The sequence below is a fragment of the Alternaria triticimaculans genome (assembly GCF_023758025.1).
Source record: "Alternaria triticimaculans strain BMP 0046 chromosome Unknown scaffold_8, whole genome shotgun sequence".
NCBI classification, from domain to species: Eukaryota; Fungi; Ascomycota; class Dothideomycetes; order Pleosporales; family Pleosporaceae; genus Alternaria; species Alternaria triticimaculans.
In genome coordinates this window covers 782,253-796,502 of record NW_026055965.1, presented here as the reverse complement: position 1 = coordinate 796,502, position 14,250 = coordinate 782,253, and the positions used below count along the sequence as shown (strand labels likewise).

The following is a 14,250-nucleotide window of genomic DNA, read 5'->3' as shown; positions in this document are numbered from 1 at the left end:
ACTAACGACTCTAGAGCAACACGAGATACCCCGGATTTCTGCTCGTCACTAGATTAGCGAATACGAACTTCCTCACATCATGTTCACTGAGCGAAAAGTGTACAATCGCATCGTATTGCTGACTTGCTTGCGGTATGACGTCTGCAGACCCCTATCCGCAGTTCGCGCGCTCTCATCAAACACAAAAGCAGCGATGGGCGAGGATGAGCAGCAAGATCGACAGGTACATTTCCTCGTCGACGGGAGCATTCATGATCGAGGTGATAGCCTAGCCCCATCACGGCTAGCGTCAGGGGTCCGCCCACCGGCGTCTCAGAACGGTGGAAGGCGCCGCGTGCTAATATTGAGCCGTTCCTATCAAAATGACCTTAATATGCAGGCCGCATTTTTGGTTGGAAGCTGTGATTAGGGATGTTTCGAAACAACTCGTCCTCGAGATGTCGCGTGCAGCGATGGAAATAGAACTCAACGCCTTTGTAACAGCAAAAGCAGTCTGAACAATCGTAACGAGGCGCGCGAAACACAAAAAGCCCAGCATGACGCGCAACACTCCCCCACATTCATCGCGGCAATGGCAAGGCTTTTGCAAACCTCATGCCGCGCACCTACCAACCGTCGATCAACAAACACAATTTCCGCTATCGCCCACCCCAACCTGTGAGCAATCCAGCATGCTCGCCACACCTGACATGCAAGGATGACCCAACCAATCTAGACCACCGCCCGCGAGGAAATGAACCAACTCAGTCGATCGATGGGCAAGGCTGGCGCGTCCTCCACCCACCCCATCACCTGTCATATGACTACTAATAAGAGGGCTGTATAAGACCCATTGGACCGCCTCATATCCCTCCTACTACTCTTCTTCTCTCATCATCCTACGATCCAAACATAATCTATAGTACCTAGTGTTCTATTAGCCACTCATTTTTTTCTTGCAAGCCAAGTCAAACTCACACAGTCTTTACTACCACCAATCACTCAACGACTCGACTTTACGTCTCCTAACGCCTTATACCCAATTTACCTTCTCCCAACTTCTATCAACATTCAAGATGCGTTTCTCCGTCGTCGCCGCTTCCCTCGTCGCTGTTGCTGCTGCTCAGTACGGTGCTCCCGCTGCTGAGGAGTCCTGCTCTGCTGCCGTCACTGTCACTGTCACCGAGTACGTTTTTCCTCTTCCCATTCATTATCGACTTTCGTATTAATAAACATGTCCAGGACTATGCAGCACACCCCCGTCGCTCCCTCCATGAGCTCCGCCTACTACCCCACCACCGCCCCCATGGCCTCCTCCTCCGCCCCCGTCATGGGCGGCACCGGCGTCCCCATGGTCCCCGATGCGTCCTCCGTCGGCACCGGATACGCCATGCCTACCGGCACTGCCGCCCCCACTGGCAGCATGACCGGTCCTCCTCCCTCTGAGTTCACTGGTGCCGCTTCCGGCCTCAAGGTCGGTGGTGCGCTCGCCGGTGTCGGTGCCGTTGCTGCTTTCTTCTTGTAGATTGAGTAATAGGCGTGGTGGTTTGAGATGGATGGAGAAGGGGATGGAAGAGAGATTGCTGTTGTTGCGATACCCAAAGGGTTGCGTTCTTTGTTTAGTACCTTTTTTGAATTGATGTTTGAGCCCGGTTGTGGCTTTTTATGAATGTGGCTCTGCTGTTGGTGACGTTCTGGTGGTTCGTGAAAGATATCTGTAGTGAACGAATGAAGAGTTTTCGCTAACATTAAGGAGATCGCAATAGAGGAAACGCTCTTACGGGGATTATGTCTGGCAGATCTATTGACTGACTAGAAATCACCACTTTACCCCCTTCTCCGGAAGAGTCTCCTCAGAAGATTCTTGATATGGTTACCGCAACCAGCGCTGTCATTGCTACTCCTCTTCGCTACCCCTCCACCTTTCAATGGAACCACCCACTGGACATCTTTCTTTACCCTTGGCTGTGGGCGATGCGAGGACAGCGGGTAGTAAGGGTAATCGCCCTCACTAATGATCGGCAACGAACCCTGAACCTCCGGTCCCAATTCCAGGGCTTTCGTCTCCCGCCCTACTTCAGTCGCTGACCGTCCTGTCTGCTCCGTTCTATCCACGTGCTGAATCTGCTCATCTTGTTCACGGACAGCATCTTGAGCCGCATCAGTAAGCGCAATACTCCACGGTCTCGTATCCAAGCTGTCTTCATCTTTGTGCTCTTCTTCTTCGTCTTCACCATAGAGGTCCAAGTCATCAGGCAGGATATCGCTCATCCGCGTGGTTTGTGACCCACAACCTTCCTCTCCAGCTCCCCGTGTGCTAGATGAGTTTATACCACCAGATGAACTATCAGACAAATCAAGAGAGCTGATACTACCATTGTAGCAATTGCGAGGTAATGGATACGCAGGCAGATCTTCTGTAGACCTCGAAGTACGAAGTACATGATTAGCGTGAAATAGAGTGAGTGTAGGAGATGGTGGGGAAGGTGGCAGCACAGGCGAGTCAGTACGGAAAGATGTTGGGCTGAGCGTTACCGTCGGGCTGAGGAGAAATGCTTGGGTTCCGGGGAACACAGGGAGAGTATTACCACTCGCGTGGAAGTTCGTCGTTGTAGGTGTTGGACTCAGCAGAAACGTTTGCTTAACGACTGCATTCGTGGTAATCGTCATATTGGGGTTGCGTCGTGGCATTGTCCACGATTTTCGGCCTGGGGAGAGCGCAGCGAAACGGTGGGTGATGTATGTGGTTGTGGATCTTCTCGTGATCGGTTTCGAACGGAGAGATGCGAAGCGGTAGACGAAGAGTGCTGCGTAACACGACAGGGAAGCTTGCATTCTTGCTGAAGGCTTTCATAGTAGGCTTATCACATAAGTAAAAGGTTGAGCGTTGGAGATGCACTGGTGAGTGAACAAGGACATTGTGGCTGTGTGGGAGTGGATGGAACAAAGACATAACGGCGGTGATGAAATTTAGGATGGAGACAAAGAAGTGATGATGGTAAGCAGGGCGAACAGTGGTGATTATATACTATTGAACAGTGTAGATAAACACTTCGACTAAATAGCCAAGCTGTCGAGCTTTCGTGAAGACCATATCCGCTTCAGACGTAGGTAGATAGCTAACCCAACATTGAGATATCCCCACTCACCATCATCTCCCCCTTCTGCAACAAGCAAGCTCACACTCCGGGTCGCAGCACCCAGGCATCGCTCCAGGGCCCATTTGCCTCAACGCTGCATCGGTAGCAGCTTCGTCGAGAGCAAATGTTGCTCGTGCAATAGCAGCCTGTGCTCTGTCAAAAACCATGCGTTCTTTAGCCCATTTTTTCGCAGCAGCCGCTTTCTCGGCTTCCTCTTTTCTCTTGGCAGCTTCTTCAGCACTAAGAGGCGGCTCGTTGCGACCCTGTATCTTCTCTGCAAACCACGACTTAGCTTTGCGCAGTCCAGATCGCCCCGATGCTGCGATTTCAGGTAGGACTTTGGTCTCATTCCATGTCGATAAGTGATGGGTGCTTTTTCTGAGATCTTTAGAACTTTTCTTGAGAAGTAGCCGGCTGTTGATTGGTACCTTGTTGCCCAAGTTAAGCGCTCGAGTGGTAGCTACATCAGTAGCGTGATTGCCTGGAGGAGATCGTGGTGTGTTGATTTCCCACGGAGTGGTATGTTCTAGCCCCCATCTGTCAGGTACTTCCGTGGTATCGCTACCTGCTTTGCTCTCGGTGTCGCAATCGCTTAAAACAAGTCGTGGCTGATCGTTTCGCCCGAAGGCGACACTTATAGCTCCTCTCCTGTTCCGCTTTTCCGTAGTATTGCTATCTGTGTCTGTGATGCAATCGCTTAAAACGGAGCGTGGTCCATCGCTTTGTCCAAGAGCAATGTGACCAGGTGCTGGTCTATCGGGTGACTCTGTGGTAGGGCTTTCTGTATCTGTGTCGCAGTCGCTTAGAACAGAGCGTGTGCTGGTAGTTTGGTTGACTACGGTGTACTTGCGCTCTCGTCTCTTGTGCGCTTCGCCGTTGTCGGAGTCGGTAACAGAGTCAGTTCGAGTGGAACCTTGCCTATACTCATGTTGGTAAACCTGGCTGCGACGCATTTGTATTGACTGAACGTGTGAGCTATAGGAACTTCGATTGCTGCGATTGATCTCAGGAGCCTCATCTATCAGGGCTTCGTGTGAGATGCTAAGTGTCTCTTGTTGTACGAGAGCTGTTGGAGGAACAGACGTTGGAGCTGGCGGTAGCGTTTCAGCATTTGCGAATCTCATCGGAACTTCTGCACGGATTTCCTCCCACTGACCTTTTGTCGAGAATGGTGGGCAGGCGACGATGTGCTTAGAAAACCTGTCTGTTGGTGCTGGCTTGGTATACCTTGGAGACGGGAAAGGCGCTGGGTGAAGATGTTCCCTATCGTACAGTTGCTCAATGCCGACTATTCCGTGACGACGAGACGACCGACCGACTGCCGCGGAAGGGATTGTTGCAGGAGATGACGATCGTGCATTTGAAATGCCAGACCCAGGAGATATAGCAGAATTCACCGTCGGCTCATCGGCGTTCTCACTTTGGTCTGCTCGGAAAGTAGCCCGAAGATCTCTGTCACGCGATTTGTGTGGAACGTCGCAAGCTTCCATCCTCTCAATTTCATACTTGCGTTGTCTGGCACTCATCGAGCCCCAAGGGTGAGATGGCATGTTAGTCACAGGCGATATGTCTCAATCCGGTTGAGAGCAGCTCACCGGAAACTTCCTCTCAAAGTGCGGAGAAAAGGCAGGGCCGATGTGTTTGGGCAACAGCACTGTAAAGGTACATGTTTGATGGAGGAAGAATGGTGAAATATCGAATACATGCTAGATGGTGGTCGAAGGAGGATTGATGAGCAATCAAGATCGTCGCGATTAACATGGAGAAACAAGACTGTGGTAGAGAAAATGCAGCGTAGAGGGGTGCGAGAACAGAAAGAAAATGTTCTCTTCAAACAATACCAGAGGTCAGCGTCTCACTCCCAAATATCCTCATTTGGAGCCTTCTTCTCCTTCATCCTTTCCGGCCTGCGACCAGATATCCTCATCTGACATGTCAGTCATGTTGTCCTCATCCGTCCCCTCCGATGAGCTGTCCGAGGAAGTAGCTGGAATAAGCCACTCCCGCAGATCAGGATCCTTCCTCAACTTTGTGTGTTTCAGACCGCTGAGTACTAGACGGTCAGTCCGACGATAGTCGTTCAAATCGTACCGCTTAGACTCGTCTATCTTACAATAATGCCCTAAGTCCTCGCCTCCATCGCGCTTATAGTGGGCATTGAGATTGTGACAAGAAGTCACATGGCGGACGTCGCATGCTTCTTTCTTGTAAATTTCGTATTGGCGCTGGGCTTTAGCAATGCGATCCATGGTCCGCTTTTCTTCTCTCTGTTGATATTTCGGTATAGTGAAGTCAGTTCCGTTACGTCGTACCTATGCACTCGTTGTTATGTTGTTCGTGTTGATAAGATATACTGGGGAGAGCTCTAATATGTGTTACTAACACGTCCGTGGACTGTCGAAGTACCAAACTGGAAGAGACGCCCTGAAGCTGTGCGGCGTAGGATTGGAAAAGGGCTGTCGCGATTTATAGAATTGCCGTTACGATCTAATATAGTAGCATGAACTTTGTCCGACCGGAGTTTGGACTGTGGATGGGTAGAATGGAAATGAGTATAGGGTTCCTCGGTTGGCCTGCGTGTGAGGTGTTGATGTCGTCCTGGCTCAGACGATTGGTCGTTGGATCTGAAGACTTTGGCGTGTGTACGCGTGTTCTTGGTATATCGGATCGGCATTTGGACTGTGAAAAAACAAGAGTGCTGTCATGCAATCGGCGATGAAAACGTTGTGTGTTGAGATGGCAATACATTGTGCAGACTAGATGAGATTAGACTATGGATATTCCCAACTGACCACAGGGGAAAGACATGTCTCAGACCGACAAACAGCCTGATTAGCTGTAATAATCTTCCATTGGTCATGTGTGGGATACTCCCGGGATGCGGTACGTAGAAGAAATCTAAACCTCGTGTAGATTGCCGTAAGTAAGGTATTAACGCCACCAGAGATGAACGCCTATGCGTGAATCCCAATTTTGGATGATCGGACGCGCCAAGTAGTGTGGTTCGCGGGCCGTCGTAGACTGTACAAGAATTACGAACTTCCTCTTCAACACTCAGCGCCGGCTTTTGAGTCCAGCCCGAGCAGCTGTTGATCGTCGCTCCGGTTTCGATTCGTCTCCGCTCTCCGATTCACCGTCGTCCAAGTCATCGCTCATAGGCTCTGACATGTCTCCGCCCTCGTCATCATCCGTCTCTTCTGCCTCATCGTCGATGAGGTCCTCGTCAGAACCTTCACTACCCTCGTCGGAGACGTCATCCATCTCCATGTTCAGGCCCATATCGTCCGACGAGCTTTCATCGTCCTCCTCCATCTCGGGGCGCGATCGCTTCGGGGTTGCAGTGGCTCCCTCAATCGACTCGTCATCAGAGACGTAATCGTCCTGTCCCTCGACGTATACCAGTGCTTCGTCCGCATCGTCGTTGGCGGCTTGGTTCCGTTTCCTGAGGTCAAGCTGAGCTTGTAGCATATCCAGACGACCCTTCAATGACATGAGCGGCATCAGCCCGCTCGAGCGTTCCTTCAAAACTTTGTTCAGTGCGGTGAGTTGCTTGACGATTTGGGGCTGGGAAGCGAGGTATCCTCCGTGGGCCTATCAGGTAAGTGTTAGTCGATGCTTTTTCCATTCGGAGGCGGGCTGCTTACGGCAAGACTCCATTGTACCCAGGCCATCAACATGCCTGCTCGACCGGGACTTCGGTGTAGCCTCTCAGCCAATCTCTGCAGTAGTGTTCCAACCAACGGCGATGGCAACCGTTCGACGGTAGCGTAGACCGACTCTACATCGACCACCTGAAGACATGAATCGAGGAGCTCCTTGTCGTTGGTGCGCAGGGCTTGAGTGAGAACGGTGCCGAGAGAGTTTGCATTCGGTGGTGCAAGTGTGCGGTTCTTTGTCGCAGTTACTGCGCGCTCCGGGTTGGGGTCGAAGGCGTCTTCGACGCTTATAATTCGCGACTCTTGGACAGGCTCAGGGCCTTCTGCGCGTAATCGGTCCCCGAATGTGAGCTCCTCCGGTTCCGCGCCATTCTCGTCATCCGCAGCAGCGTCGTTCTCAGCATTGGTCTGTGTGGGATCTTCTTGCGCGCTGTCCGAGTCGTCATCGCTCTCTTCCTCGGCGCTGCTGATCTCTATGACGTCCGCGTCCACCATGTGCGCATCGGCAGGTCCTTCCACAACAGCAGTGGCGTCGTCGACTCGGTCTGCCTGCGCATTCTTGACACCGTTTATCTTCGCTGTGGGCTTGGCTGCATTTCCATTTACTAAAGCTTTGAGACCATTTTGGCGGACTGTCGCAGGCGATTGCGCCAACTTGGGTTTTTTCGCAGGCCGGCGGTCGCGATTCTTCGGGGTTGCTACGGCGGCGGGCATTTTCGTGAACACCGGTTGTGTCGATATATCGCAGGCGGCGCGTGTCGAAGGCTTCACCGGAAGTTTGTACAAGGCTGTAATGTTGCAGCCTGAAGCAATGCGCAAGATGCGAGTGGTCGCAAAAAATTTGGGAAGAGCGAATTACCCACCTCTGCACGCACGGGCCTTGCGGACAGGGATCATGGCGTAGAGCTGTCAAGCTCGCGGCGACGCGTTCACGGCGCCCATTGCAACAGCAGATTCATCGGCAAGGAAGCGTGATAGTCCAAGTGCATCTCAAGAATGCAACAGAACAGGTAAACAATGTCCAGACGCGGCGTTGCGGACGCGCATAGTCAAGAAGTCGGCAAGGACACGTTCCCTTCGAGGCTAGTGCACTTCAGGGGCTGCTCTGAGGCTTGGCTCGGAGATGGAAGGGCCGGGCTACTTAACCCCAATGCCTCTCCTCTCGCGTCTGTCTTCGACGTTCTTGAGTCCATTTTCCTGATCTGCCTCCAATCAATACGCGCCTGCTCCCGATCACCCAACCTTACTCGCACTCCCCCGCCACACCTCATCACCCGCCCAAGGCCCAGTATATCGCGTCCCAAGTCTAGGCGGCTGCACCCACTTCACCCGACATAATTAATACGCGCATCCATCCCCGTCTGTCTGCATCCGCATCCGCTGCACACTAGCCCTCACCGCCCGCCGTCTGCGCTCCCAAGCCGCCGTCACCATCCGTGCACCACATCACCAACGTTTGTGTTGTTGTCGCACATCTTGAGAGGGCGCACAGCTGCACCACGCCGTTATTGCCTCTTCCTCTACGCGCTTGGCCCACCACAACAAACGCGTCGGCGCTATAAAGTCTGACTCATCACCGACTGCCGTCGCCGCCCTGCTACCTCGCCGCCGCCACCGTCTGGTACGTAGTCACGTGCGTTTCAGCCTCTGCAACATATAGTCCGCAGCTGCCCCTCTTCATCCCTCGCGTCACTGCACCGACGCTAGCCTCACTTTGCGACCCCACCTTTACCGCAAACGTGCCCATCCCTCCCTCACTGCCGTGTCCGTCATTAACACGCGTATACTTGCGCAGTCGCGTGTGCCTAAAGCGGAAGTCGCTAACGAACCAAGATTAGCAACAACGTCAAACACACCATATACTCTGTCAGCCGCGCGCAAACCCGTCTTTGACTTTCATGGCCCCATGGCAGTAATGACACCACCTACTGTCGACAAATCCTCCCTGGACCTTAAGGCGAGCGCTTTTGCGCCGGCAGACGCAATGGCAGTCGATACCGAGGCAAACGGGTAAGTCGCTCTTCCCTCCACCTTCACCCGCCCCTCCTCTCTCACCTCGCGCAACCTACTAATACCTAGTAGTGTTCACGATGTACTCTTCGACGAACCCGACTCCAAGACCACCACCATCGACGATACAACCGCGCAATCAAAGCCCACTACCAACGGAAATCACGTAGACATGGACGAGTCAGCGCCTGCAGTTGAGCCCACCACCAACGTATCCGCAGGAATCGATGGTGTCGCACAATATCTACCTGAGAACCAGGACAACAATTCGCTGTTCGGCGACTCGGATGTTGGTGCCACGGTAGCGAACGCTGTCGAGGCGCCGACTTCAGACGTACGCGATGAGCCAGCGACTGCAGAGGAGCTCTCTTCAGCCACCCAGGCAACAGGCGCTAGCACTCAGGAAGTGCCCGAAACCCAGTTAGCCGACAAAGACGAAGGCCCGACCGAAGATAGTATGGACACCACCGCTGATGCGCCTGAAGAGTCGAAACCCTCAGAGTCCTCCGGAGCGCCTACCAAGCCAATGCACGACCTCACGATCAAGACCGATGGCGATGCGGCCACTGCACCCCAATCCGTTGCCGCTCAATCACCGGCGATCGTAGACCGGGAAATGGAGGATGCCCCGTCCTCTGGCAAGGTGCGCCCCCGCGAGGATGACGATGACGACATTCCCGACGCGAAGCGCACCAAGACTGAAGAGGAGGCCCAAGCCGACTTCAAGCTGCCGGAGTTGCCGAATCAGGCAGAACAGGCCAGCGTAAATGGAGGTACCCCGGGCCCGACATCCGACTCTGCGCAAGAAGCATCTGGCGTCCACAAGGCTGTTGATTGGGAAGAGTGGCCCACCACTCCGATGACGGATGCACAGAACAGGTTTCTTCTTGAGCGGATAAGGAACACGAAGAAGATCAAGGTTTCATTAGCGTTCAAGGATCCTGTTGACCCTGTAGCCCTCAATATCCCGACTTATCCCGACATTGTCAAGAACCCAATGGACTTGACGACTATGGAGCACAAGCTGAAGGACAAAAAGTACACTTACGTAAGGGATTTCATGGCAGATCTCGATCAGATGATCACGAACAGCGAGCTTTTCAACAACAAGGAGCATCCTGTAACGCAAGCAGGTTACAACCTTCGCGCCTACTTCTTGAAAGGCATGGGTAAGATGCCCCGAGGCGCTGCTGCGGAAGAGCCTCCAAAGCCAGCAAAGGCCAAGAAGCCATCAGTGAGCACTTCGCAAAAGGCTCGACGTGAGTCTCGCGTTGCGCCGCCCAACGTCAAGTCTCCTGCTGTCGCTACTCCGGCTGCGACTTCGCCTCAGGCTGCCTGGCCTCTTCAGCAGGACGGTACTCCACTGATTCGACGTGATTCGTCCACCACTGACGGTAGGCCAAAGCGAGAGATTCACAGGCCGTCGAAGGATTTGCCGTACACCAACGCAAAGCCGAGGCGGAAGAAGTTCCAACAAGAACTCAAGTTCTGCGAGTCTGTCCTTACCGAGCTCATGAAGCCAAAGTACAGTGCGGTCACTTACCCATTCATCGCTCCCGTAGATCCCGTGGCACTCAACATCCCGTCCTATCTCAAGATCATCAAGAAGCCGATGGACTTTGGAACGATCGAGAAGAACCTGAAGAACGGTGTCTACCAGAGTGCCAAGGACTTCTACGCGGACGCGCAATTGGTTTTCCACAACTGCTACAAGTTTAATCCTGAAGGTGATGCTGTCAACCAGATGGGACACAAGATGGAAGATCTCTTCGAGAGCTTGTGGAAGGAGAAGGCGGACTGGCTTGCTCAGCATGCGCCTGCTCCTGAACACTCGCCAAGCGACCTCTATTCCGACGAGGAAGATGAGGAAGACGAAGAGGAGGAGGAGATAGACCCTGCTCAGGCGCAGTTCCTTGCAATCCAACAGCAGATTGCTCAACTAAACGCCACAGCGCAACAACTTCTGCAACAACAGACGGGTGGCAAGCGTACTTCCCCCAAGTTGCCTGGCAAGAAGAAGAAGGCTGTGGCGCCACCAGCAAAGAGGAAGAGTCTTCCCCTTGCGGTGCCACCTCCTGCCAAGCCCATCAAGACTGCTCCGGTCAAGAAGGCAAAGGCTCCTGCGCCTCTGAGTTTCGCCCAGAAGCAGGAGATTTCAGAGGGTATCAGTACGCTCGGCGATCTCGATATGCGTAAGGCGGTCCAGATAATCAGAAACGGCTGCCCGCACCTTGCTACCGTGAACGATGACGAGATGGAGCTCGATATGGACGAGATCAACGATGATACTCTCCGCGAGTTGTTGAGGTTTATCAAGTCTCTGCGTAGCTCTAAGGGAGGTGCCGTGGTCGATGATGACTTTGAACCGCCGAGGCAGGTCTCGAAGCAGGCGGCGGCCCGACCGAAGAAGAACAAGCCCATGGGCAAGAGCGAGCAAGAAGACAACATGCGCAAGATCCAGGAGAAGCTGCAGTCGTTCCAAGGCGGTGCGTCGGGATCCAGCCAGTCTCCACCTGGTGAGTCGTCAGTACGTGCACGTTTCAATCACCCACTAACCTCTGCAGTGCATGATGCATCCAGCGATGATGACGATAGCGGCTCCGAGAGCGAGGAGGAGTGATCTTCCGTCAATAAGCCCTGCTGTTCTCGTGTGACGCCCTGATTCGATGATTGGTCCAATCTCTTCTTCTTCTTGACATGATGGAACGTGGGCGTCTGATGGCAGGGAGAACTGAGGCAATGTCAGTGCTTGCTCAAGTCGGAGGGCGTCAACTCACCACCAAACCCATACACAACAACCCACATCGATTGTATAGTATTCTCTTGCACACCGACCACACCCTAGAGGTGCCATGATCATGGTACCAATGCCGACAACGGATTACGAGTGACGAGGTTTGTCTTTTTAGGTCCCTTTGGTCAAAGGCATGGGCTGTAAGCCCCAAGTGGCACTTGGCGTGGAGGTTCGACTGAAAATGGAGGACATGCGAGTATCCTTTTGCTGTATGAGTATGCTGCTCGGGTAGGCAGCCCAGAACAAAATCCAGATAATATTGCCAAATGTGCGCTGTGCCTCGGCGTGTGATGTTCCACGGTGCTTGTGGTCTTGGCTCGGCAGGCCTCGAGAGTGGATGCCAGTGGATGCCAGTGGATGCGGCGCAGTTGTGGAGCTGGCCGAAAGGGATAACCGCTATCGTGTGTCGCTTCGCCTGTATGGTTCTTTCGCATATTCATGTGTGTTTTCAAGGTAGCCCGTGTTCCCTCAGGGTGAAGGAGCGGCCACTGGATGTTCGGGGGAGGGAAGTTCCGAGGGGTGACCATGGTGATGGCGGTACTCAGGGCGCGCACATGGCTAGGTATGCTTCTGAGGACGATGGACTGTAGCACTGTCAGGCTCGGACGCTGTAAGAGGGAGATCAGATACTGTACGCTGTGTTGGGCGCCTCGCTCAGGCAGTGACCCTGACTGCGACGTCGTGTGACGGGAATAGACAGCGACGCCATAGAGGAAGGCGCGATGGGCGAAAATGCTGGTGAACGGTAGTGTGCAGTGCAGAGGCTGGGGCGATAGTAAGAACGTAGGCAGTATGGCGGGCGACCCTGAGACAAGCCCGGGAGTGTGAATGCCCTGCTGCTGTGAGTGGAGGCGGAGGGTGGGGATTCCAGCGGGTGACTGACATAGAGCGCCGGTGCTGCGGTCGACGCGCTAAGCTGTGCCTTTCGCGAACTGCCATCCCTCCCAAAACTTCGAGCTCAAGACACCCCAAACAACGCGCGCCCAGCTGTACATACCATCACCACCCTTCCCACGCGACTGCCGTCGACACTCTGATTGCGAATCTTTGCCGTTCCGTAGAATTGAGCGCTTGCGACACGAAAATGACGACTGTGCCAGTCAGCGAAGTCAAGAGCACGCACGATCGCTCATCCAGAACCGCGGCGCATTCCCATATCAAAGGACTAGGTCTATCAAGCGATGGACGCGCTACTCCCTCAGCTGGCGGCTTCGTCGGCCAAGCTGCAGCACGAGAGGTACACGAACCCTGCGCACTCTCGTTCAGCCTGGGTACTAACAAGCGCAGGCATGTGGTCTAGTCGTCGACCTCGTCAAAGCGAAGAAGATGTCAGGCAGAGCCGTGCTGCTCGCAGGTGGCCCCGGAACCGGCAAAACCGCATTGGCGTTGGCTGTGAGCCAGGAGCTGGGTACCAAGGTCCCATTCTGTCCGATTGTTGGCAGCGAGATCTACTCTGCGGAGGTCAAGAAGACCGAAGCGCTCATGGAGAACTTCAGGAGAGCGATAGGTGCGCATTCACTTGATCCATGGACACGGACTGTACTGATACATTGAACAGGTCTTCGCGTGAAGGAAACCAAGGAGGTCTACGAAGGTGAAGTGACAGAGCTTACGCCTGAAGAAGCCGAAAACCCGCTCGGAGGCTATGGCCGCACCATTTCGCACCTCCTCATCAACCTCAAGTCTGCCAAGGGCACAAAGAAGCTGCGACTCGACCCATCCATATACGAGGCCATACAAAAGGAGCGCGTCCGTCTGGGCGATGTCATCTACATCGAAGCCAACACGGGAGCCGTAAAGCGCGTCGGACGATCGGACGCTTACGCGACTGAGTTTGACCTCGAGGCGGAGGAGTACGTCCCAATACCCAAGGGCGATGTGCACAAGAAGAAGGAGATTGTTCAGGATGTTACCCTGCACGACCTAGATGTCGCCAACGCGCGGCCGCAAGGTGGACAGGACATCATGAGCATGATGGGACAGTTGATGAAGCCTAAGAAGACTGAGATTACCGAGAAGTTACGGTTGGAGATCAACAAGGTCGTCAATAGGTATATCGACCAGGGCATCGCAGACCTAGTACCCGGTGTGCTCTTCATCGACGAGGTAAGACATCACTCCTTGATTTATGGGCCCGACTAACACGCGCAGGTTCACATGCTCGATCTCGAGGCATTCACATTCCTGAACCGCGCTTTGGAATCCCCTCTGTCACCTCTTGTCATCCTCGCATCGAACCGCGGCAACACACATATCCGTGGCGGAGAGAACCTTCCTCCTTCAGCGCACGGTATCCCGACCGATCTCCTCGCGCGCCTGCTCATCATCCCTACACACCCATACGGACCCGCAGAGATCAAGTCGATTATTTCCACGCGCGTCACAACCGAGAGGCTCAACATCTCTGCGCCTGCGAAGGAGAAGGTCAGCGCTCTTGGTGAGAAGATCAGTCTGCGATATGCGCTGCAACTTCTCGCACCCGCAAGTGTACTGGCAGAGGTCAATGGACGAGAGAACAAGCAAATCGAAGTGGACGACGTGGAGGAATGTCAAAGCCTGTTCCTCGATGCAGGAAGGAGTGCGCGAGCACTGGGCGAGACGAACGGATACATTTCGTAGAGGTTGTGCTGCAGTTTGTACGATAGCCTGGCGTTTGGATGCAGAGGATGGT

At 53.8% G+C, this 14,250-nt stretch overlaps 4 protein-coding genes across 4 annotated transcripts; 3 read left to right on the top strand and 1 right to left on the bottom strand.

The window, feature by feature from the left end:
• Positions 1–1,055: 1,055 nt before the first annotated feature.
• Positions 1,056–1,504, top strand: J4E78_006191 (uncharacterized protein; the record flags this gene model as incomplete). The annotated part of the gene is made up of 2 exons (XM_049366804.1): positions 1,056–1,165; positions 1,222–1,504. 2 exons carry the CDS (start codon positions 1,056–1,058, stop codon positions 1,502–1,504), a joined length of 393 nt encoding a protein of 130 aa, XP_049221510.1.
• Positions 1,505–6,173: 4,669 nt separating this feature from the next.
• Positions 6,174–7,489, bottom strand: J4E78_006190 (uncharacterized protein; the record flags this gene model as incomplete). The annotated part of the gene is made up of 2 exons (XM_049366803.1): positions 6,174–6,710; positions 6,764–7,489. 2 exons carry the CDS (start codon positions 7,487–7,489, stop codon positions 6,174–6,176), a joined length of 1,263 nt encoding a protein of 420 aa, XP_049221509.1.
• Positions 7,490–8,681: 1,192 nt separating this feature from the next.
• Positions 8,682–11,405, top strand: J4E78_006189 (uncharacterized protein; the record flags this gene model as incomplete). Its single annotated transcript, XM_049366802.1, has 3 exons — positions 8,682–8,785; positions 8,858–11,301; positions 11,350–11,405. 3 exons carry the CDS (start codon positions 8,682–8,684, stop codon positions 11,403–11,405), a joined length of 2,604 nt encoding a protein of 867 aa, XP_049221508.1.
• Positions 11,406–12,663: 1,258 nt separating this feature from the next.
• On the top strand, positions 12,664–14,198 carry RVB1 (RuvB ATP-dependent DNA helicase pontin; the record flags this gene model as incomplete). The annotated part of the gene is made up of 4 exons (XM_049366801.1): positions 12,664–12,816; positions 12,867–13,086; positions 13,138–13,685; positions 13,731–14,198. 4 exons carry the CDS (start codon positions 12,664–12,666, stop codon positions 14,196–14,198), a joined length of 1,389 nt encoding a protein of 462 aa, XP_049221507.1.
• Positions 14,199–14,250: the final 52 nt, after the last annotated feature.